This window comes from Heloderma suspectum, chromosome 4 (genome assembly GCF_057233095.1).
Source record: "Heloderma suspectum isolate Gila_16-S chromosome 4, 16-S_ref, whole genome shotgun sequence".
NCBI lineage: Eukaryota > Metazoa > Chordata > Lepidosauria > Squamata > Helodermatidae > Heloderma > Heloderma suspectum.
This window is the reverse complement of record NC_139461.1, coordinates 73,015,418-73,037,471: the sequence shown is the minus strand read 5'-3', so window position 1 is coordinate 73,037,471 and position 22,054 is coordinate 73,015,418. Positions and strand designations below refer to the sequence as shown.

General features: G+C 42.3%; 1 protein-coding gene across 3 annotated transcripts; it reads left to right on the top strand.

Moving 5' to 3' along the window:
• Nucleotides 1–333: 333 nt before the first annotated feature.
• On the top strand, nucleotides 334–20,919 carry RNF125 (ring finger protein 125). 3 transcript variants are annotated; one of them, XM_084849628.1, is made up of 6 exons: nucleotides 334–788; nucleotides 6,001–6,154; nucleotides 9,333–9,427; nucleotides 10,308–10,398; nucleotides 12,648–12,748; nucleotides 17,782–17,942. In XM_084849628.1, the coding sequence occupies exons 1-6, from the start codon at nucleotides 595–597 to the stop codon at nucleotides 17,786–17,788; spliced, it is 642 nt and encodes a 213-aa protein (XP_084705754.1). In that variant the 5' UTR covers nucleotides 334–594; the 3' UTR covers nucleotides 17,789–17,942. The 3 variants fall into 3 exon arrangements, 2 of the variants coding, with proteins under 2 accessions (XP_084705754.1, XP_084705755.1); XR_014790127.1 differs by lacking the exon at nucleotides 12,648–12,748 and adding an exon at nucleotides 20,390–20,908 and having other exon boundaries at nucleotides 369–788; nucleotides 17,782–17,928; XM_084849629.1 differs by lacking the exon at nucleotides 12,648–12,748 and having other exon boundaries at nucleotides 361–788; nucleotides 17,782–20,919.
• The last annotated feature ends 1,135 nt before the right edge of the window (nucleotides 20,920–22,054 follow it).

Here is a 22,054-nt window from a genome sequence, read left to right as displayed (position 1 = left end):
GCCTACACACGTGGCAAAGTGTGATTTGAGGCGCAATCCTATACACGTTTAGACAGAAAAAAAGTTCTACAATTCCCAGGTTTGATGCTGGGAGCTGTACGCAAAGGATTCCGCCCTTGTACTGCCATCCCAAACGCGCTTCCCAGGGAGTAAGCCCTGGTTGAGCACGGTGAGACGTCCTTCGGAGCAAACAGGCAGAAGGGTCGCGTTTGTTATTCAGGGACAAAGAAGCAAAATATTGCACCAGCCAGCCAGTAACTGAGGCCAGGCCGGCTTCCTTCCCCGCCTCCCCGTTCGTGCTGCTGACGGTGTCAGGTTTCAGCGCGCCGCCGTGGGCTGGCCCTGGTTGCCTTCCACTAAGCATACTTCTGCGGGGCTTTCGGCCCTGCAGCCGCGATAGACGGCCCCGGCGGAGTCTCCGAGAGTTCATCCTTCCAGAAGACGGGGAAAGATCTGCGCCCGCCGGCGACTTTCCCCTTTGCTCCAAGGCGAGCCCCCTGCCAAGCTATCCAAAGCCTCGCCGCGCGCTCGGCAACAGCAGCCGCAGCAGACGGCGCCGAAGAAGCGCGTTGCTCTCTTTCGCCTGCTCAGACGATGGGATCCGTGTTAAGCAGCGATGGGCGGCAAGCGGCGAGCAGTCCGGGTGCGAGCGGCCCCCAAGGGGGCAGCCACTTCCCGCTACAATGGGGGAGAGCAGGGGAGGAGAAACAGCAGCAGCTCATTTCTTTTGACTGCTCCATCTGTTTAGAGGTGCTCCAGCAGCCCGTAAGAACGCGATGTGGCCACGTGTAAGTGCAGCAGCCCTCTCCGTCTTGGCGCGGGGGCGGGAGTGTGAATCGTACGCTGCAGAATGAGAGAAAGCTAACAAGACTAAGTACACCCCCCTTTCACTTTTAAAACGGTGCTGTTTGGGGGGCTGCAGTCCTTTGCACGCTTACCAGCAGTAAGCCCCACATGGAGCCAACGTCCGGGTAAAAAATACCCCCCTTCTTTCTTGACTCTGATCTTTCCCGTTACTAAGAAAAAGGTACTTTTTGTTTTCGAATCCCAGACTGGAATTCTATGCATAGGATGTGCTGCATGTTTTGACTTGGTTGTTTACGTCAGTGCGGTAGGGATGCAGTTAGTCCCAAGTCAACTCAGGTTTGTTTTGCTTTTTAAAGGGAGGAAATTGGTCCTAGTTTGGGATTTGACAACGAAAAGTTTTCCTTTCGCTAACTTTTTAGTTAGCAAGGCCAAAGTTCCAAGCAAAGGAAGAACGGAGGGGTTTCCCGCCCACTCTCTGCTTCTTCTTTAAAACTAGTTAAAGAACAAAGGACAAGTAAATTAACTTGAGGTTTACAATCTGCGCTGTCAGAGATCACTTTGATTTGCGCGATTGTGCTAAAGACGATTGTGCTTTCGTTAAGATTTCATTGCTCTTATTCTTCATTCTCTTTAATACCTTGGTAGAAACAAACTGTAAAGAATGATCCGGATTTGTTTATAAACTGGTGTAATGTAGTGGCTGAGGGCCAATACAAACATTACTGATCTACACTACAGCCAACATGTATAGGGAAGGTGTGGATGATAACTACTTTACAGCTTGTTGTATGAACTACACCAAGATAATGTATGTGATCTGCTTTGAACATTTGAAAGCGATATGCAAGTGCTACATAGTAATACTATGTTGACATTTTTATTGACACTGTGCTTGTTTTGTTGTTGTAAATGGAGTTGCTTACCGTTTATTTTATCAGTGAACAGAGGACCCATTTTAACTACCTTGTCCTCAGTGTACTGATATTCCTTAAACAGAAATAAATATGCATTTGTATGATGTTTGGAAATAAAGGTTTTGTATTTGGAAGGGGAAGTATCCCTAGATTTTGGAAGAAACTTGTAAATTTTAATTGTGAAATTAAACCACCATCCTCACTGGATGACCTATGCCGGGAACTAGACAGGGGGAGTGTGTCCCTATTGGTTCTGTTCCTGTTGGTTCTGCTGGACCTCTCAGCAGCTTTCAGTATCATTGACCATGGTATCCTTCTGGGTCACCTCACTGGGATGGGACTAAGGAGGCAGTGTTTTACGGTGGCTCCATTCCTTCTTGGAGGGGCAGACCCAGAAGGTGGTGCTGGGGGGCTTCTGTTCGACTCCCTGGCCATTGGCCTGTGGGGTTCCTCAGGGTTCCGTTCTGTCCCCCATGCTACTTAACATATAACATAAACCATTGGGAGAGGTTGTCCAGAGTTTTGGGGTTCAGTGTCACCAGTATGATGATGACACCCAACTCTACTTTTCCTTTCCATCTAATTCCAAGGAAGCTGTTCTGGCGCTAAACCGGTGTCTTTCGGCAGTAACGGACTGGATGAGGGTAAACAAATTGAAGCTTAATCCAGACAAGACAGAGGTGCTCCTGGTCAGTCGAAAAGTAGATCAGGGAACAGGGATTCAGCTTGTGCTGGATGGGGTTACACTCCCCCTGAAGACACAGGCTCGCAGCTTGGGTGTACTTCTGGATTCAGCCCTGAGCCTGGATGCCCAGGCTCCAGCGGTGGCCAGGAGTGCATTTGCACAGTTAAAGCTAGTGCGCCAACTGTGCCCATTCCTTGAGATGTCTGACTTGGCCACAGTGACACATACCTTAGTTACATCCCGTTCGGATTACAGTAATGTGCTCTACAGGGGGCTGCCTCTGAAGAGTGTTCTGAAACTTCAGCTGGTTCAAAGAGCTGCTGCCAGACTGTTGACTGGGGCTGGCTACAGGGAGCATACAACTCCTCTGCTAAAACAGCTTCACTAGCTCCCAGTCTGTTTCCGGGCACAATTCAAAATGGTGGACATGACCTATAAAGCCCTATACAGCTTGGGTCCAGGTTATCTGAAAGATTGTATTCTCCCCTGTGAGCCTGCTTGTGCCCTGAGATCTTTAAGGGAGACCCTTCTTGCCATCCTGGCGGTACCCTCCTTGGTTTGTTTCCTCAGGGAGTCAAAAACTTTTTTGTTCCAGTTGGCCTTCAGGGATAGATAGTCTGGATCTGTGAGAATATGATAGATTGGTACTATTGTTTATATTGTTGTTTTTAAATGCTGATATTTTATACAATTTTAATATTATTGTTGATTTAATTAATTTTATAACTTTTGTATATTTTTATTTATATGTTTTAACTGTACAAGTTTTTAATGTTGTACAGCTGCCTTGAGTCCCAATATTGGGGAAAAGGCAGGATAATAATGATAATAGTAATAATGGTATGATCCCATTCACGAGTGGCCTAAGCTTCATAGTATCCTGAATGGAATATGTAAAGGAGCCCTAGTCTCTGTGATGAGGCAACCTTCTGTCCCAGATGTAGGACAAGGAATGAAAATATTAGTGTTGAGTTTCCCTCCAGGAGGGCTCTCAGCTGTAGTGGGCAGAGTGACCATAATCTGAACCCCCGGAGTAGCATGATACTGGGGAGACATCATGTAAACCGGGTGATTGTCTGACAGGTAATCTCCCACGGGGTGAGGTGAGTGGTCAGAGATCTCACTGTGAAAGCGGCTCAGACGATCAGTCTCGAATTCCCTCTTCTGAGGTGTAGTGGATGATCTGCACCTCATTGGAAAAAGGGTGGTCCGACAGCCACTGCATCTTATCAAGGATCGTGGATGCCTAAAGAGGGGTGGGGAGGGAAGGTAATACCCATTGAGGGCTGCACCACCAATACTGAAGTCGCTGGTTCCCACACTGCCTACAAATCTTGGCTGCCCCTTATCTTTCTTTTTCTTTTGTTCACCATTAACCAAAGGGATGGAAGAGCATTTGAATTTCAGCCAGTTGGCCTTTTCCACACCAAAAGACTGCCCTGAACATGGGGGTGGGCAGAGAAATACTAGATACCCAAGATTGCCAGAACTGATCCTGGATCGTGCATGGCTATTCATGCCTTTTAGTTTTCTCATCTCCCATAGTGCTGGATGACTTTCCATGACCATGGACACTCTAGTATGCACCAAAAGTAACATTTATGTTCACCCTTTGAACCTGGCTATTTTATTTCCATTGAGCAAACACAGGGAAATAATTTAAAGATAGGTTCTGAAAGTTAAGGCAGCTCCTATTCTATTCTGAAACATATCCAAACCAATTGAGTAGATCATTGACCAGTAACAAGCTATTATATGCATATTATGCATTCTTGTGAATTGAAGGCAGTTGCCTTACAATTTATGTATGAAGAAATCCAAGATATTTCTTGGGACTTAAGCCTGCTCAAATTTCTCTGGATTGTATTCTTCCCACTTGTCTTTTCATTGTAACAGGCCCTTCTTTACACTATATACTTCTCGTGTTGTTGTTTCTAAGGTAAGACACAACCTTTGTAATGGGACAAAGGGGCACCCCATGTCATACCTTCTGACCTTTAAAGAAAGAGGCTCTCACAAATCCTGTATGTGCTGGAATCAGAGGATTTTGTAAGAAAAACAACACTTAAAATCATGTACAAAAGAATAAAACAACAATTCTTAAAACAATTGCAAAATGGGATAATGGCAAAACTACAGCTATAGAACATTTCCTGTAGAGGAATAAAATTGTATCTGACTCATCTATCCCTTCCCTTTTAAGTAGTTTTTACAGTATACGACATTATCACATTTTAAAATTCATGATTGCATTACACTCACCCAGTTTGGGAATTCATAATGCTACCATTAATTTTAAAATGTGACTATTCAGTGTTTTGCTTTTATGCATCTGTAGCTCTGCATGTGCATTAAATTTACTATGCATATTTCAAGGATGCTTAGGTGATACTCACCCAGGACATGACTAAAAAGTATTTCCCAGAACTATGTATTGATTCAACACTACTAAGAGGCGCTTGGTTCATTGATGCTGTGACACTTCCCAGATCAAAGCAACAGATTTGAGGAGCTGCACCTCTCACACACTCTGTGCAATATTCAAGACCATTTTCATGTACTTCTGTTGCATTTTAAGCCGGGGGGGGGGGGGTGGAAGACTATGGAAAAACCAACGAGCTCTGGTTTGTTGCTTTAGTTTTCATTACAGCAGGCTTAGACACTACATCAATAAAAGCTTTCATCATGGTCCCAGTATTATCTCCAAAACCATGTGGATACTACTCTAGCCATCTGCTATTAGTCAAGCATATCCACAGAGACATCTGGCATTTCAGCTCTTGTGTGCTTGGTGTCAGAAGCATTGCATCACAATGCAGCAGTCTCCACAAGACCCTGTCATGTGTCATAAGCTCACAAATAAGATGGGCTTCATTTCCTACTGTCTGTTCTAGGACTTCATTTACTTGCACTCCTTATGTCTGATTGAATCTGGGAATAATCACTGGAGGTTCATTTGAAGACAACACAACAATATTGCATTTTTTTAGGACAGGCTTAATGATCATGGTATTCTACACACAATCATTTTATGGCTGTGAATTGTTACTTTTTTGTATAAAAGAAGCAGGTTAACACAACAAGCTCTTGCACTTTGGGATAATTACTTGTAATCAAATAGGCACAGGCTACAATCCAGCCAGAGTGAAGCACTTCTGAATTTCATTGATTTCAGTAGAATAAAACATATTCTTGACTCTCCCCCAGTAAATTCAGTAGAACATAAAAGTGCATAACCTTTGGCTGGACGATGCCTTATGTTGTGTTTGATCTCTTCCATAGAGCTTTATTAATACATAGTAGAGTTTGCAATTAACTGGTAGGTAAGTACTTTGATGCTAATGAGTAACTTCAGCTAATGCAAAGATAGCCCCTTAATAGAACACACTATCTTCTCTAACCTCACTTTATCAGTGTTCTAATAGACTAGGATGCTCAAGTAAACAAAATGATTAACAGGCAAGAACTGCAGTAGGAACCAGTCTTCTTAGAAGGTCATGTCCAGTAATGATCATAACTGATACATTTCAAATAGTTTTCTTTACATTGGAGTTCTGTGGGAAAACATGGTGTTTATTTTTATCTCTCTGTCAGATTTTGTCAATCTTGTATTGCAACAAGTTTAAGGAATAACACATGGACATGTCCTTATTGCCGGGCTTATCTTCCTTCAGAAGGGATTCCAGCAACTGATATTACCAAGATGATGAAAAATATATACCAAAACTGTACAGAATGTGAAACACAGGTAAATAACCACTGGTATTGCATAATTTCTATATCCTATGGAAAACTTTTCTTTCCTTATGCACACTTACTTCGGAGCAATTCCCATGGAATTCAGTGGACACATCATGCCCAGCCTAACAAAACTTGGTCCTATGTTACGTTTGCAACCTTTACCATCGCAAAAACTAGTAACCATGATTTTCTCTTTAACCGTTAACTTGCAAACGTTGAATTTTAACATTTTGAATTCCCCACTTAGGGTTTCTCCACACTGAGGCTTTTTGTCTCGCGATTTTACCCGAGGTTTCTGCTTCCAGATTATTTGCAAGATTAAGAACAGCCCTTTACATGAGCTTTCCTCCCCCACTCCCACTTTTCCCCATTTATCTGCAAGATCTATATATTTCATTATACAGCCACTAGATGGTCTGTTGTTATATAGCACCACGTTCTCTTTTCACATGCAAATTCACATATCTTTTTGTTAGCTCATTATTTCCATTTCAAATTAAGCCATGGAAATGCTTGGAAAAAACTAGAGAGGCACTGGAGGTTGATGACATCATGTAAAGGACCCACAAACTTTCATGAGTAACCAATCTCAGTCTCAGGGTAAAAGCCCTATGTGGAGAAGCCCTTAATATACTTTAGCCTGAAATATGGGACAGCCCCATATACAAGTAACTTTCATTAATTACATTCAGGATGGGGGTGTATTAAGAAGGCGTCTACAGTTATACAACCACCTCAATTCTACATGCTTTACCTAAAAATATCTCACTGAAGTCAGTTCCAAAGAATCAGCATGATCCAGCCAAAATAAAACATTTAACATGCTTTTGATTTCAACAGAAAAGGTAAATAAGTGTTTATGGTATCAATCCTATATCCACTTAACTGGGAGTAAAACTATGGGGCTTACATCTGAATAGACATATATAGAATTTCACTGACTGTAAATCACTTACACTGAAACAATTGGACTTAGAATTGCTGAATGATTCTGCTGAATCATTCTTGGTGTGTTTAGGCTCAGGTGTGGGAATGGTGAATTTTCTCCTAAAGTTTCCTGATTTTGCTCTCTGGGCTACCACAAACCCATTTGAACACTTGTATAGACAAGTAGGACCTACAGCAAAATGTTGCAATATGAAGTGCTCTTATTCAGGGTTCTAGCCAGCTACCATGCCCTCTTCTAGGGTATTCCATTCCCCCTGGTTTTCACTTCCCCTTTCCCCCACAACAGAGAGATACTCGGTATTCCATGCTTGCTGAGCATGCTCAGTGCTCACTGAATTGTTTTAGAGTTGTTGGCATGCATTTGCCCCTTGGGGATTTTTTTTTTCTAAATATTTTTTTGTACTTGGGGTGCCGATACCTCCCTCTTGTCTCTCAGCGGCAATATTTTGGCTACATAACCAGTGGCACTCAGCACTTAAGTTCACTATTAGAAGGAGAGTTGCTCATCTAATTCTGGGAAGCAGTGCAAGTTGAGAATCCATTCCTTACTTTTATTTTTTAAATTGAACTGCTGCAGCCTGTCTGAAGTGTAAGACAACCAGCTTGATCAGAACAGGCAATGAAGCTTTTGCTGTACTCTTCCACTATTCTCTTTGCACCACTGTTCTGAACCAAACCTAGAGTCTCACTTGCTAGAGCAGGCAGGGGAGGAGGGTGTGGAATGCAGCTCATGGAGGAACAGGCTGTGAAATTCAACAGTTGAATCTTCCTACCCTGCTTGATCTTCTGACTTAGACCTGGTAACCCCCAATTCCTAATGGTGCCTGGGAATCCCCTTTTATGCTGCAAAAGTTTCAGATAAGGCAGTGGGACTTCTAGCCCTGCCAGTTACTACCACTTTCCTTTGATGGGCCATAGAGGTTGGACTGCTGCAATATACCATATAGTGTGGCTGGCTGAGGCAGCACAGAGCTCAGCGACTTTTGCGGTTTTCTAGTGCGCACTATCTAACCCTGCTTAGAAGTTCTGTAGTTGACTTGTCTGGGTCCAGATGGGGTTCTGCTTATTTCATTTTCATTTTATTTTTTGTAGAGAACCACTCTGGAATGTGTGCAGACAATTCTTGCTACAGTGCTGCCGTATTTTGTCCACCTTCATATTTCCCTTGGTGCAGTATAGTCGTTAAAAGTTGTGAGCTGGGAAGTCTTTCGTTCAAACTTCCCCACAGCCGTGAACTCACCAGATAGTCTTAGGCAAGCCACCATCTCTCCACCCAGTCCCACCCCCCACCCACCTTGCAATATAGTGATAAAAACAATGACCGTTCTTACAAGGTTGTAGTAAGGATTATTGAGACTGCGTACATGAAGCACTTTGAAAATTTAGTAGTCACTTATGTAAATGATAAGTGTAATATACAAATATACAAATGTATATTTGTTGATAACAAATGATGTTGTTATTCCTCAATAGCTCAAGAGCAGAACAAGTGAGGGGAGATGGATTGCAGCTCTACTATAGTGTCATTGCATTTGTGTATCTGCCACATGGCACCAGAAATTCTCTGCATCAAAGTTTTATTCATAGCAGCATCTAGCAATTCAGCGTAGACACACAGTGACTGATGATCTCTTCTCTGAATACTTACATCATGGGTGGAGAACTTCTGGGCTCTTCATCTAGCTGCAGCCCCCCCCCCCCATCAATTAGGCTTGAAAAATTGAAGTTTTTTCCCCAAGCCTAGTTGCAGTATAGGGCAATGGCGGGGGAGACCCTTCTATTGAAGCCTGATTGCTGGAGGGGCTGAGAGGGGATGCCGCTGAGGAGGGGAGGGTATCATGTAGACTGTAGTTACAATGTACATGAAATAAACAGGCTTCTTTAGTGAGAAGCATTATCAGAACAACAGCAACCGTAAACTAGCGTTGCAACACTGTGCATGCTTACTTGGGAATTAGCCCCATTGTAACTCAGTGGGGTTTACTTTTAATTAAACATCCAAATGATTGTGCTGCATAACTAAGCTGCATTCAAATAAATGTGACTTACTTCTGAGTAGTAAGCATGTTTTAGAATCACTCTGTTAGTGAACTGTATCTTCTTATAGCACATAATGTAATCCTAAACATGCCTACTCAGAAGTAAGCCCGAGTGACTTGAAGGGGACTCATAGGTAAGTGTTTATAGGATTACAGCCTAAGTGAAAGACTAACAAAATATTTCTTTGCGTGATCTAGGTGTGCCTCAGTGAAATGAGAGCTCATCTGAGGACTTGTGGACAATATATAGAGAAATATGGGCCACTACAAGAGGTTGCATACCCAGAAACAAGGTAAAGTACATATTAATAAAATAAAGGTAGGGGAAATCTACTGTCAGCCTGATTTATGTATTTATTCTTTCACCTCTTTAGCCTGCCATATCCCAGTGGCCTGGGTTGCACAAAGATATGACTTAAAACTAACCTCACCATTTAAAATACAATTTTAAAACAGCCAAGTCTAGAACATTAACAGTGCAATCCTATGGGCATCTACTCAAAAGTAAGCCCTGCTGATTTCAGTTAGACTTGGCCCTAGGTACATGTGTGTAGGATTGTAGCCCAAGCGGATATTAATCCACTTTAATTCTAGTGACTGAAGCCAGTTCAAACAGAAAGATTTTATGAAACATTCGTACGATTCTCAGACTTTGGACTCCATGCAAACTTCTAGGGCAACATGTGTTTCCAGAACCTGCAATCTCAAGTGGTACAAGTAGTGAAGTAGCCTGTGCTGGGTCCACACTTTTAAGGTCAAAAAAGGACCTTAAATTGTGCCTACAATATTAGAGACTTCGTGCAGGACAAGACTACTATTGTAATGTGATTCTAGCGGCCAACCCCCATTATCAACTAGCTCTGAAGAAGCTTTTGGCATCCTTTCTTTGTGCAAACAAAAGCTTTGAAGAAAAGCTCAAAACTTTTGTACAGTTTCTATTAGACCAGCATGGGTAAGGGGAGAGCATCCTGCAGAACATATTCTCAGTAATCTGTATTCACAATCTCTAACCCTTTCTTAATACCTACATTCCTGCTTCCATCAAATGCAGAATCCTATTTATCAGAAGCAGATTGGCTTACCATCCAGTTTAGCTGTCAGCTGTAGAATGTATTGAATATCTAACTCTGAAAAATGCAACTAGTATCTAAAAATAATATCTGTTGTTTTCAGAAATCTTTGTCCTTTCTGCCAGTCCGAACTGGATGAAAATGATCTTCTGGACCATTTTCTCACTTGTCACAGATCCGAAAGGACAGCAGTGGTAAATGTCTTACATTTGGGTTCATATCCACGTGCATGCATTATTGGGTTAATCTTTTGTAATTAGCTGACCGTTTGACAGGTAAAGTCATATACACTGAAACAGACATATTATGCAAGTCATAGGTTCTGATGTACTAGTTTAACACAGTCCATTGGTTGAAAAGCGATCCCTGCAGCCTTTTGCCTAAACTGTGCCTATGAAATGGAGAAATGAAAGGCTCCAGAATCAGAATTTTCAAGTATTTTCAGAATCAAATTATGATACCTTATCTGTAGAATTATAAAGACAAAATAATCACAGATACTAACGGCAATCTCTGAGTGCCTCTGGTGAACTAGAGGGAAGTATCAGCATGCTTGAGGGAACCCAGAGTTTTTCAGAAGTATAAAAAATCTTTAGGAAAAAAAAACCTGAGGAGGGGAAAAACCCGAACAGCCCAATGAGAACCAAGTGTGCTCAGTGCCTACAGAATGCTGACTGACTGTTGAGAGGAAAAAATACAGAAAACTGGCTGGGAGAGGTTTTGGAGTGTCTGGGGTCTTGAACAAAATCACTCTACACTGCAACATTTTTGTTGCAGGTCCCACTTATAAGTATAGAATATATTGTTTAAATAATGCTTACATTAGCGGCAGCTCTCTCCCTGTAACACCAAAACAAATCATCTTTGATCATTGATCCTGGACGGAAGCCTGACACTTTTCAAGAGAATGAATGCAGGTCTTCCCCTCTTGCTTCACACTGTAGTTTAAACTCTGGCCCCAGTCTTCAAATTTATGTGTGCTCACATGCACATACTAGTCTCTTGTGCACAGAGGTCTCATTCATTTCAGTGGAAGGTATTGGCTTGCACACGCAAAGAAACAGACGTCCCCTCCTGGAAGAGAAGCTCTGTGCTTGCATCAGAGTGCCCTTGCCTGAAATAGATCATTGGAGCAACTAGCTGCAATTCTGCAGATTGGATATTTGTACTCTTGTAGGGCTTTACTGTCACAGGCTATGGCCAGAAAAAAAAAAAACATGCATGGAGAAAAAGAGCATGCATTCTAGTAAAAGAGCATTCCATAGCTAGAAATGCATGCCTCATTCATGCAAAAACAAACAACCCCCGTAAGCATAAGATATGGGTATACAAAGCATCTCCTAGGTTGTATACAAAACAGAACGTGAACACTTGGGATAAGCCAAATTTACTGTTAGACAGGAAGTGCATTGTGTCTGACAGCGAATATATTCAGGTCACTCAAATAATGCCCTTTAGCTATAATTGCCCCAGATATTTCACACTTCTCTCTCTTTAGCAATAATTATTTATTTTGTTACATCTTAATGGTGAACAGACTCATTTAGCATATTTACTTATTTCCCTCGAATTACTTACAGTAATGTCCAATTTGTTGTTTACTACCTGATGGTGGGCCAAGTTATTACAGCAGGAATTTTAAAAGGCACCTTCAGCCCAGACATACATTCTGTTATGAAGACTATATAGTGAGTAAATTGTATGGTTGTTTTTCCTAAGCCACTGCTAAGACCCCTTTATCTGCAACTCCCTCCATATCTCCGGTAATTGATAAGTCATATGAGAGCATTCGTGGGTTGCACAAATGTTATGCCTGGGGAATTAGAAAGGTTACAAACACTTAAGACTTCAGTGGAGAAATAGTATAATGCCTCCAAGGTGCTACACTGGTGCAAGGAGTCCTAACATTGCTTGAACATCAATCCAGAAATGAAAGTTGTTCCACTCTCACACCAATCTACTCATAATTTGAGTATGCTTTTGAAATTTCTGAGGAAATTAGTGGACAAGGCAGGGGCGGGGGAGACAAGCAAGTGGGAGGCTTTGCTCTGAATATTTAGAGCAAATGCTACTTTCTTTTTCACATAAAAAGCCAGTGGGCCTAGAGCAGGAGTGTTGAACCCCTTTCAGCCCCTGGGGCCAAATTCAAATTTGGAGAAGTTCTTGGAGGCTACATTCCAGTGGGTAGGGCCGAAACCAAAAGGGGTGGGGCCGAAAATGCCAGAATAAAGCTCTTACTGCTCATTACTAAGCCTCAGGAGAGTTATTTCAACATTTTAGAATGGGGAAAAACTGCACAAAAGCACGGTGACACCAGGGGAAGGGGGCATGGCCATCTGGGAATCCCAAAAGGTTGGACTGGGACATCAGGTATGAAGTTCTGTACCCTTGGCCCAGAGTTGTATTAACCCTCTTCCATATATGCTCTCATCATATATGGTAGGGAGAAGCTACTATTTGTCTAGGAATCTGGTGCAGTCATCTCTTCTCCATCCCAGACTATCTTTGGAGGGAGCTGCCCATGACCCAAAACATTACTAGAAGGTGACTTGTGGACGCTCTATTTATATTCCCTGCTCTTGCTACATGTCTTTTATTTTACTTAATAATTTCTCAAATATTGCTTTTCCATTAAACCAGGGGTAGGCAACTTCCCTCAGATCGAGGGCCATATTGGCAGCTGCACACCCACAGATCACACACACTCCTCAGTCCCCCAATCCTACTGCAGATTGCTGGAGTTTGGGGAGGCTTTAATCTCCCCCCCCATCCCAGCAATATTGAGTAGTTTCGCTGGGATGCGGGTGAGGTTAAAGATTATTTTCATCGCAGCAATGCTGCTGAAGATTGCTTCATTGGGGATGAGGCTTTAACTTCACCCCCATCACGGTGATTCTTGAAGGAAAGAGAGTGTGCTAGAGTCATTCCACGCACCCTGTCCCCCTGCTGCGTCAGGCTCCTGCTGGCTTACTGAACAACTGTTTGGCAATATTCCAGAGAAAGAAGGCACTTGGGGATGACAATTCACATTTCCTCTTTCCCTGCAGCATCAGGCTCCCACCAGCCCACCAAACAGCTGTTTGATTGACTGGCAGAAGGGCAGCACTTTCAGAAGCAGTGGCAGGGCTGCGGCAACAAGGGGGAGCATGCATTGGCTTCACAAATGGCCCAGGACAGCCATATGCAGCCCATGGGCTGTGTGTTGCCCACTCCTGCATAATCCATATCCAAGATGTCAACAGTTTTTAAAAAACATAAAGACATAAAAGACAATAGTAAAAGTTATAAAAAACAGCAGAATACAAAAATTAAGTCACTGTGCTCCTTAGGCAAATCCTTCTCTTTTCCTCTTTTACCTATTTGTGCAGGATGGGAAATTTTCAAATCACCTTGGGCAGTAGCAAAAATCGCAGTTGTATAGTGCTCATATAGCAAAATTGCATGGGACATTTATTTGTTTATTTTGCATCATTTGGGGTGCATTTATTGCTGGCTGGGGAATGCTGGGAATTGTAGGACTTTTTCTCTCTCTAAGTATGCACAGAATTGCACCCATAGACTGTTTCTGCTAGTCATAGGGAGATACAAAGTGCTATGCAAAGAACTGGAGCCCATCCTTGAACTCCAGGAATCCCACTGATCCTTTCTCTGGCTCCAGATCAGAAACATGTAGGCCAAAGATCACAGTAAAAAAAAGATGTGCAGAGAATCTTGAAGTTTATATTTGTTTCACAAAATGGTGCTTCAGCAGGGGTAGAAGGCCTGGTGCCCTCCAGATGTTTGCACTACAGCTCCCTTCCGCCCCAGCCAGCATGGGCAATGGTAAGGATTGACAGAAGCTGCAGTGCAAAACATCTGTAGGGCACCAGGTTGCTTAGTCCTGAGCTAGTGAGTATACCAGGCAGCACTGCAACTGATGTCACAAACCTTGACATTATGCCAACCCACAAATGTGGCATCTTGGCACATCACTGTTGGGCTAGCATAGTGTCAAGGCTTTAGTTTTTTGTTGCCAGGTTTGGAGCTGGCAACCTGCTAAGCCACATAAAGTTCTATAGCACAGCACAGAAAGGCCTGGGGGACTGAAAGAAAAAGTCTCCTTTTTTCTTTCCCCATTCCTAAAACAATTTGAAATACACTGAAAATCATCATATGCTTTTCTAGAGATATTTGCCTTAACCATAGATACATGCTCTCAAGATGCATACACTGTTGCACATATCTTGGGCTGTGTTTTCATGACAACAGGAGGAGAAGCTAATGGAGGAGCACCTGATTTTTTAAAAGCAACTGGCTTTGCTGTGAGCAGGGCTCCACTTGCAGATTCTCCACACCAGTAATTGCTTCACCAAACATACTTCCTGGTGGGGGTGGGGGTTGGAGTGAACGTCATCTGACTGGCAGGGGCTGCTCCCCCTCTCACCCCCTTTTTCCTTTCCCCTAAAAGTCCAGATGCACCTGCATTTCAGGAGCAAGCTTCATTGAGCACAATGGGAGTTACTTCCAAGTAGACACAAACATGCTTGTGCTGGGAAAGAGTGGGGGAGAACACAAAGACTGAAACCAGCCCCCATTTTAACCTGCAAGACCTCATTGACCACAATGGGACTTACTTCTGAGGAGACAGTAATGGGTTTATTGTGGGAAAGAGAGCAGTAAACACAAAGACCGAAACCAACCCCCTTGTAACCCACAGGCTATCTATAATGAAGCTGTGAAGTACTTACTTCCTAAGGCAATGAATTGGAGCCTTGAGATCGTGCTTAATCGCACTCAAAGAATTAGGCTTTAAAATGTCCCATTTCAATTGAAGGGGAATCTCTGTAAGTTTTGATGCAGGCATTCAGAGGGAAGCCTCATTGACCACAATGGGAGTTACTTGTGAGGAGACACTAATGTGTTTGTTGTGGGAAAGAGCTGGAAACCAGCCCCCATTTTAACGCACAGGATTTCTATAAGAAAGCTGTGAAGTAGTTACTTCTTAAAGCAATGAATCAGAGCCTTCAGATCATGCTTAATCACACTTAAGGAATTGGGCTTTAAAACGTGCTGTGTCAATTGAGGGGCTTCTCTGTTATTTCTGTAGGCATTCACAGGGCAAGCCTTGTTCAGCACAATGGGAGGAAACACCCCTTGACTGGGGTCATAGTGAAAGGCACACCTCTGGGCAGGGCTAGCATACCTGAGTAAATGCGGGGATTGGGGCACACAACAACTATACCACGGAGAACCCAACATAAGGAAAAGAATCGGACTTTAAGCAGTCTCAGGAAATCCAGTTTTTCCCTGATAAGCTCTAGGGTGGCTGCTGGATGGCCATGACATCATGTATCCCTAAAACCTCAATATAGAGCCGGCTTGGAGTAAATCGCTGGTGGAAACATTGCCCTGGGCTTCCCATGGGCATCTGGTTGGCCACTGTATGAACAGAATGCTTGACTAAAAAAGCCTTTGGTCTGATCCACATGGCTCTTCTTATATGTAACAGCAGAACTGTAACTACTTGGTAGTTCTAGACTAGTTTTGGCTTTCTGATATCAATAGTCCATTTATGGGTACTGTACGGTTGCAGTAGCATGGCAGTGTGAATTGCTTCTTCTGTAACCTATAATTCAGTCCCTGCTAATAAATAAGATAAATATATTTCTTCTCTATTATCCCAAATAGTTTTCCAACAAAAGAGTGCATGTTTATTGAATTGTAAGAACCAACATGGTGCTTGTGCTGTTGCTATTTTTGCTTAGTAGCCAAATTGAGAGGAAATGGATCATCTCAAAAATAAATGTTCCACGCATTCCTTCTACTACTGATTCATGTTTTCCCATGCTCATTCGAATGCAGCCAAAATTATACCACCCATGCACAAGAGGGAGAGGTCAGCAGACCCAAGGTTGGTAGCGATGCAAAAATATTAAGGAAAAAAAACCTAAGGCAGGAACCTCCTAAAGCAGTCCAGTGATAAGTTGATGAATGTTGATGGATAAAAGAATGTTGATGGATAAAACATTCATAAAACAGCACAGAATGTTGATGGATAAAAGAAAAGAAAAAAAGAAATGGAGGGAGCAATCCTATGGCCAATAGACAGTGCTCCGTCAATAGACAGCCTCTGCGCAAGAGGAGCGCAGAGCAGCCGAAAAGGGACATTCCCGGAGGGCATTCCGGGGCAGGGAGGGTAGAAATGCCTGTACGACACATCCAATGTGTCATACAGCAGCCTCCTCCCCTGCTCTGCCCTTCCGCACGTGGCTAGACAGTCGCAATCGGCTGTCTAGCCAAAAATGCAGGGCAGGAGAAGCACAGAGGGAATGATCCCCCACCCCCCCGTGCTACTCATGCCCTGCATTGGATAGCCGGTCACCTCCGAGTTCGGAGGCAGCTGCCTATCTGAAAAGGATGGTGCCCTAACTAACTGGGGTGAGACATAGAATGGAATGGATGGAGAAGGACAATGCAGCATAGACAGATCCATCTCATTGTTTGGAAGGTCATTCCTGATTCATATTGAAAAACTATTTTTAAATGCCCCCTGGGACAGAAGTGAGAACTTCCCATAGAAATCGATGGAAAAAGCCAAGATTTACTGTAGCTGGAACTGGGTACGAGCATCGCCCCACCCCTAAAAAAAACCCAAAATGCAGAAAAAAAATCAGCCTAATGAGGACTGAGCATGATCAGTGGCCATCATATGCTGACTGACGGTTGGAGAGAGAACAAAAGGAAAACCAGGTGGTTGAGTGGAGTACCTGGAACCCTGAACAGAAGCACTCCACGCTGCAACATTTTGTTGCAGGGCCCCATTTGCGTCTTTCTATTATCACTTTTGTATTAGTCATAACAGCCTAACTGAAAAAGGATAACATGTGAACATTTTGATCTATGATGTTTTAACTATTTTTAGTGTTTGCGTTCTGATTTACATGAATTATGATTTACATGAATTATTAATATGGTTACACTATCCATTAAATTAAATGTTTCTATTTCTGTTTTAATTGGTACACAGTTATACACAGCTAAGGCTCCTACAAGTGGATACCCAGCCAAACAGTGATTTTCTTGAAGTTCAGTACACATAAACTTGTAAGATGGCACAAGCCACAGTCAGGTCCCTTTTCAATCTTGGTATAGGATCATCGCTGGCATCATATGCACACTGAAGACATCTCTGAATGTCTTGCTGCTTTGCTAATAACATTTGTTCATATGGTATAAAGCTGATAGTGAAAGGGTAGAACCCTGGGTGCATCCTGGGACAGTCACCCTTATGCACCCTTATCTCTAGTCCCCTGAAAGAACATGCATTCATATAAGTATCAGCGGAGTCCCAGAAACTCATTGTAAGAGTATGCATCTCCCTGACATCTTGCTGCTCCTTAGTGATTGGATATTGTTTCTAAATATAGCTTATATTTAGTGTAATATTAAATATTAAATATAGTGGTGGTGGTCTATCTACTGCTGAATAATAGGATTTCTACCACTGCCTAATAATAACACTATTTTCACTGCTTAGCAAGATAGTGTTTGTTTCTTTATTTGCTTGCATATCTGATTATCTTCCCTTCTTATTACAGGATATAAATATAGTAGAAGAAGTTCTCATTGACAGAATCCTAGATCGGTCATTTTTAGAGTACGTGCATGTGAATAACCCAAATACTGCATAATCCTATCAAAAGGACTGGAGAAAATACCAAATGGATTACATTGTGAATTAAAATGTGGGTTAAGTACTACTGTCAACTTCTTTAAGACTATAGTTCAGCATTCTAAAGACAAATCATATTTAGATTTGTCAGAATTCATATTTTCTTAAACTATTTAGTCATGGTAGAAGTACCCTTGATGGGTTGTGATCTGTTGAGGCTAAACATACCCAAAGATCCTTCTTGCAGTGGGCACTGATAAGAAGCAGCAGCCCCCCTTCAAGAGAGGAACCAAATAGCATCGCTTCAGAGCTCCTTCCCTCCCATCAGGATGTTGCTGCATCATGGTTTCCCCGGTGGGGGGGGGGAAATCCCCATGGCAACAGCTTTGGTTCTCTCTCCACTTTGCTATGGTTTTCACTGGAGTTGAATCTGCTCCGTCTGGGGACATACAGGGCTTGAAAGCTAGCCTGGGGCTCTTGGCAGGTCGCACGGCAGTTTACTGTGAATTTTTTGGGTGGGGACCAGGTGGACTCTCATCCACATATCACTTAGAGAACCTGTTCCCTCCCTCCCATTCTTGCCTTGCTCCACCCTTTCTGATTTCTCTGGCCAGTGTGTGTTAGTGCCTGCCTCCCCAACCTATGCCTGATTCCCCCCCATTTTTTTTATTACTTTCCTTCTAAAACAGCAATAGCAGGTTTAGGTACTCTTCTACAAATGTGCTATTTCACTGTAGGGGGTATATGTATTGCTACAGACATGCACTTTTTCACTACAGTGCAATACGGATATCTTTTAAATGTGCAATTGCAGATTCCCCAGTAACTACCTCCGGAACTGTGATCTGGCTGAGTATATGTATTCCACACCTCATGGAACTTTTAGCAGTGTAAGCCTTAGCCCCTATTGCAGTAATGACTTCAAATGTCCCAGATCAATACAGTTTACAGTCCACAGGTGGCTGTGGTTGGTGAACCTGGAGTTACTTCAGGTTCACGATGTAGTGCTAATGCGGTATTTCAACGTTACGCTTTTATGCTTTAATTTTTAAAAAGTTAGAGGCTGCCTGGAGCACACCTGTACTTTGTGGGGTTTAGTGGTAGGCAAGGTGAAGTAAATACCATGAGGTAGCTCAGAACACATGAACGGCCAGCTGCAAAATGACAGAAACTTCGGGAAAACACAAGCGGGGAAAACATTAGGGAAACACCCCTTGACCGGGGTCAGTGAGGTCACGACCAGGTGAAAGACACACCTCTGGGCAGGGCTATCATGCCAAAGTAAATGCAGAGGGTTGGTGCACCCCACAACAGAAGCATGAACAAGCTAAATTAAGGAAAGGAATCAGACTAAAAGTATTCTCAGAAAAACCAGTTTTTCAGCACAAAACTGCAGGATTGCCATGATGTCATGTGCGCTGAATGACCTCCAAACGCAGCAAACTCACAGTAAATCGCTTGTGGAGATACACCCCAGGTGTGCATAGCCATGAGAGGTTGCACCTGATTTCTGCCAGCATTCAGTCATTTCATTTGTGGAAAACATTTGTGGTTAAAATCCTCTGGGAGGATTTTTATTTGGTTCCAGCCAATGTTCCTAGATGGTGACCTAGTTCAGATGACACACTGCCAATTCCTGGGTTGTTTGAGCTAAACAATCCAGAGTTATCCCAATAACAAACCATGTTGACACATTTTGCATGTCATGGGGCGTTCCTGGCTTATTGATTAAAAATAGAAACAACTGGCACACAGTTTGCGTGCTCCACTTGTCCCTGCAGTTCCTGGGTTAAACAACCCAGGAAGTGCCAACGTGATGTCCGAACTGAGCCACTATCTAACAAAGGCTAAGAAGTGAACAGAACCTTAGTGAGGGTCAATTACACAAATTTGTGTGCCATCAAGTCACTATAAAGATAGGAAGAGCAATTGATGCTGGATAAAATACATTTACAGGACAGTATCCAATGCAACACTACCACTAACATGAATTACACTGCACTAGCATAAATGACCTCTAGCACAATGCCAAAAGCCTGGAAAAACCCATCACACCAGCAAGCATTATTTGTCTTGTGGTAGAGGTTGTTTAAGCCAGCACATTGTAATTTACGTTAGCAGTAGCGTTGCTTTGGATACTATACTATCCACAGTTCTGTTTCTGCTACAGATTTAATGCTTACTCAAAATACATTGATGTGTGATGGTGCTTTAGTGGGTTACAAGTTACACTTCACAAGTTATCTCTACTGTCATTATACAATTTTAATCCACTCCCAATTTTTCAGCAATATTAAAGTCTGAGAAAGACTTATCTTCCAAATTAGCCATGAAAAAGATTTATTTTCAAAGAACCTTCAAATTTGCCATCAAAATTAAATGTGAATTTTGCCTTGCCTAATGATACTGTTAAGAGCTATATTGCTTGACTCCATTGTGAAAATAATCTGACCATGTCACTGTTCAGAATTTGAATTGTTAATGCCTTTTTCTGTAACAAAAGTTACTAACAGACCTCTCTGTTTTTAAAAAAGTGACCAAAGCTCAAAGCATCTTGTGACTGCATTTCCAAGAGCAGGCCAGAGTATTCATGATTATGAAAAAACAACTATGTTCTTTAAAAAAAAATGTTATATCCCTTATCAGAGAGCAAAGAAGAAAAGCTACAACAATATTTGGTAAACATCACTACATCAGTGTGTAGCCCTGGTGACTTCAGTAATATTATTAATGGTATCATGTGTTACATTGATAGCAGCTGGAAAATCAAGTGCATATTATTAGTAAAGAAAAGCCATAATTGAATCAGTTAAAATAACTACTAAGAAGAGATTGAATGTGTATTCTCATCTTGTTCCATGCTGTACTAAAAGTATCCCATTTTTGTAGCAAGACAGTAAGATTAATATGACTTTTTATATATTACATATTATTTAACATAGTATTTTTCAGTGATGCAGTTGTCTGATAAATATGTTTTGTACGAATTCGTGTGCATTTGTGCACAGATTTCTGAAAGAGTTCATAGCAAATATATTCTTAAACAATCTATGTATAAAATGTTCAGGCCTGACTGATTGATTCATGAAAGTACAATTATTAGGAACTCGCACATGACTGGAAATGTGATACATATTTTGTCCAAGGTGCTCCTTAAACATTACCCTTGCTATGTGAGAACTACTTTTCCATGAATGGCTCCTAGGATAATGATTAAGTGTGCATCCTATTCATGTTTAGACAGAAAAAAATTCTACAACTCCCAGCATTCCCCTGCCAGCCATGGCTGGCTGAGGAATGCTAGGAGTTGTAGGACATGTTTTCTGTCTAAACATGCAAAGGATTTATGGCCTAAGTGTCCCAGCAACATGGATAGGGGCTGAACACATGGGTCCCAAACACGGACTCCCGGGGCAATGCTGATTCTGTGGGAAAGACCCACACAGTTGAGTTATTCATTATTAACTCGGCCTGTACAGGAACTGCTCACAGAAAAGTAGCTCCCACATAATTAGGGTAATGTCTGAAGGGCTCCCAGAAAACCCTGCTTACTGGAAATATCTGAACAATTCTAGACTTTAGAGTGTACCCTCAAATAGTAAAGCTACTTCTAGACCAGCTACATGGCCAGTATTTGGCACATGCATAGTCCACAACATTCCAATTACCAGAAAAGTCTTAATGGAGGACACTTTTAAGTCTCTCCATGGAACAGGGGACAAGAAGTTAATCCTTGACATGGTTAATGTACTTCCAGATCACCCAGAATACTGAAATTAGTACAGATGTTGGTGAGGGCACACTGATTATTAGAAAGGTTTGAAAATGACACATTTTTGCACTCACAACTCAAAATGTAGGGTATGACATTTACCTCACAGTAGAGGACAGAATTCTAGTACAGAGCTAGTCATGCTGAACATAAGATGGAATGCGCGGATGTGGGAGTGTGTATAGATAGGTACTGAGCCAGCCATTTGTAAGGTATCACGGCAGGTTATCAGTTCCTAGCTATTGTGTCATAGAGTCGACCCCAATGGGCTGATGAAATAGCAGTCCTGTGCTACAAGGAGGCACATGATTAATTTGACAGTAATAATCCCTCACTTATAATAAAGGCCTTGGAAAACTTGTCAGCCAATGGCAACTATGCAATTCACCCCCCCCCCAAAAAAAAACATATGTGGAGCTAAATCAAT

Bases quoted from the DNA above. Each gene is read 5' to 3' on its own strand.
- RNF125 (XM_084849628.1), top strand. From the start codon at position 595: ATGGGATCCGTGTTAAGCAGCGATGGGCGGCAAGCGGCGAGCAGTCCG. The intron at 9,428-10,307 runs GTAAAGTACATA...TGTTGTTTTCAG, and splicing joins GTTGCATACCCAGAAACAAG to AAATCTTTGTCCTTTCTGCC. The intron at 10,399-12,647 runs GTAAATGTCTTA...CATATATGGTAG, and splicing joins GATCCGAAAGGACAGCAGTG to GGAGAAGCTACTATTTGTCT.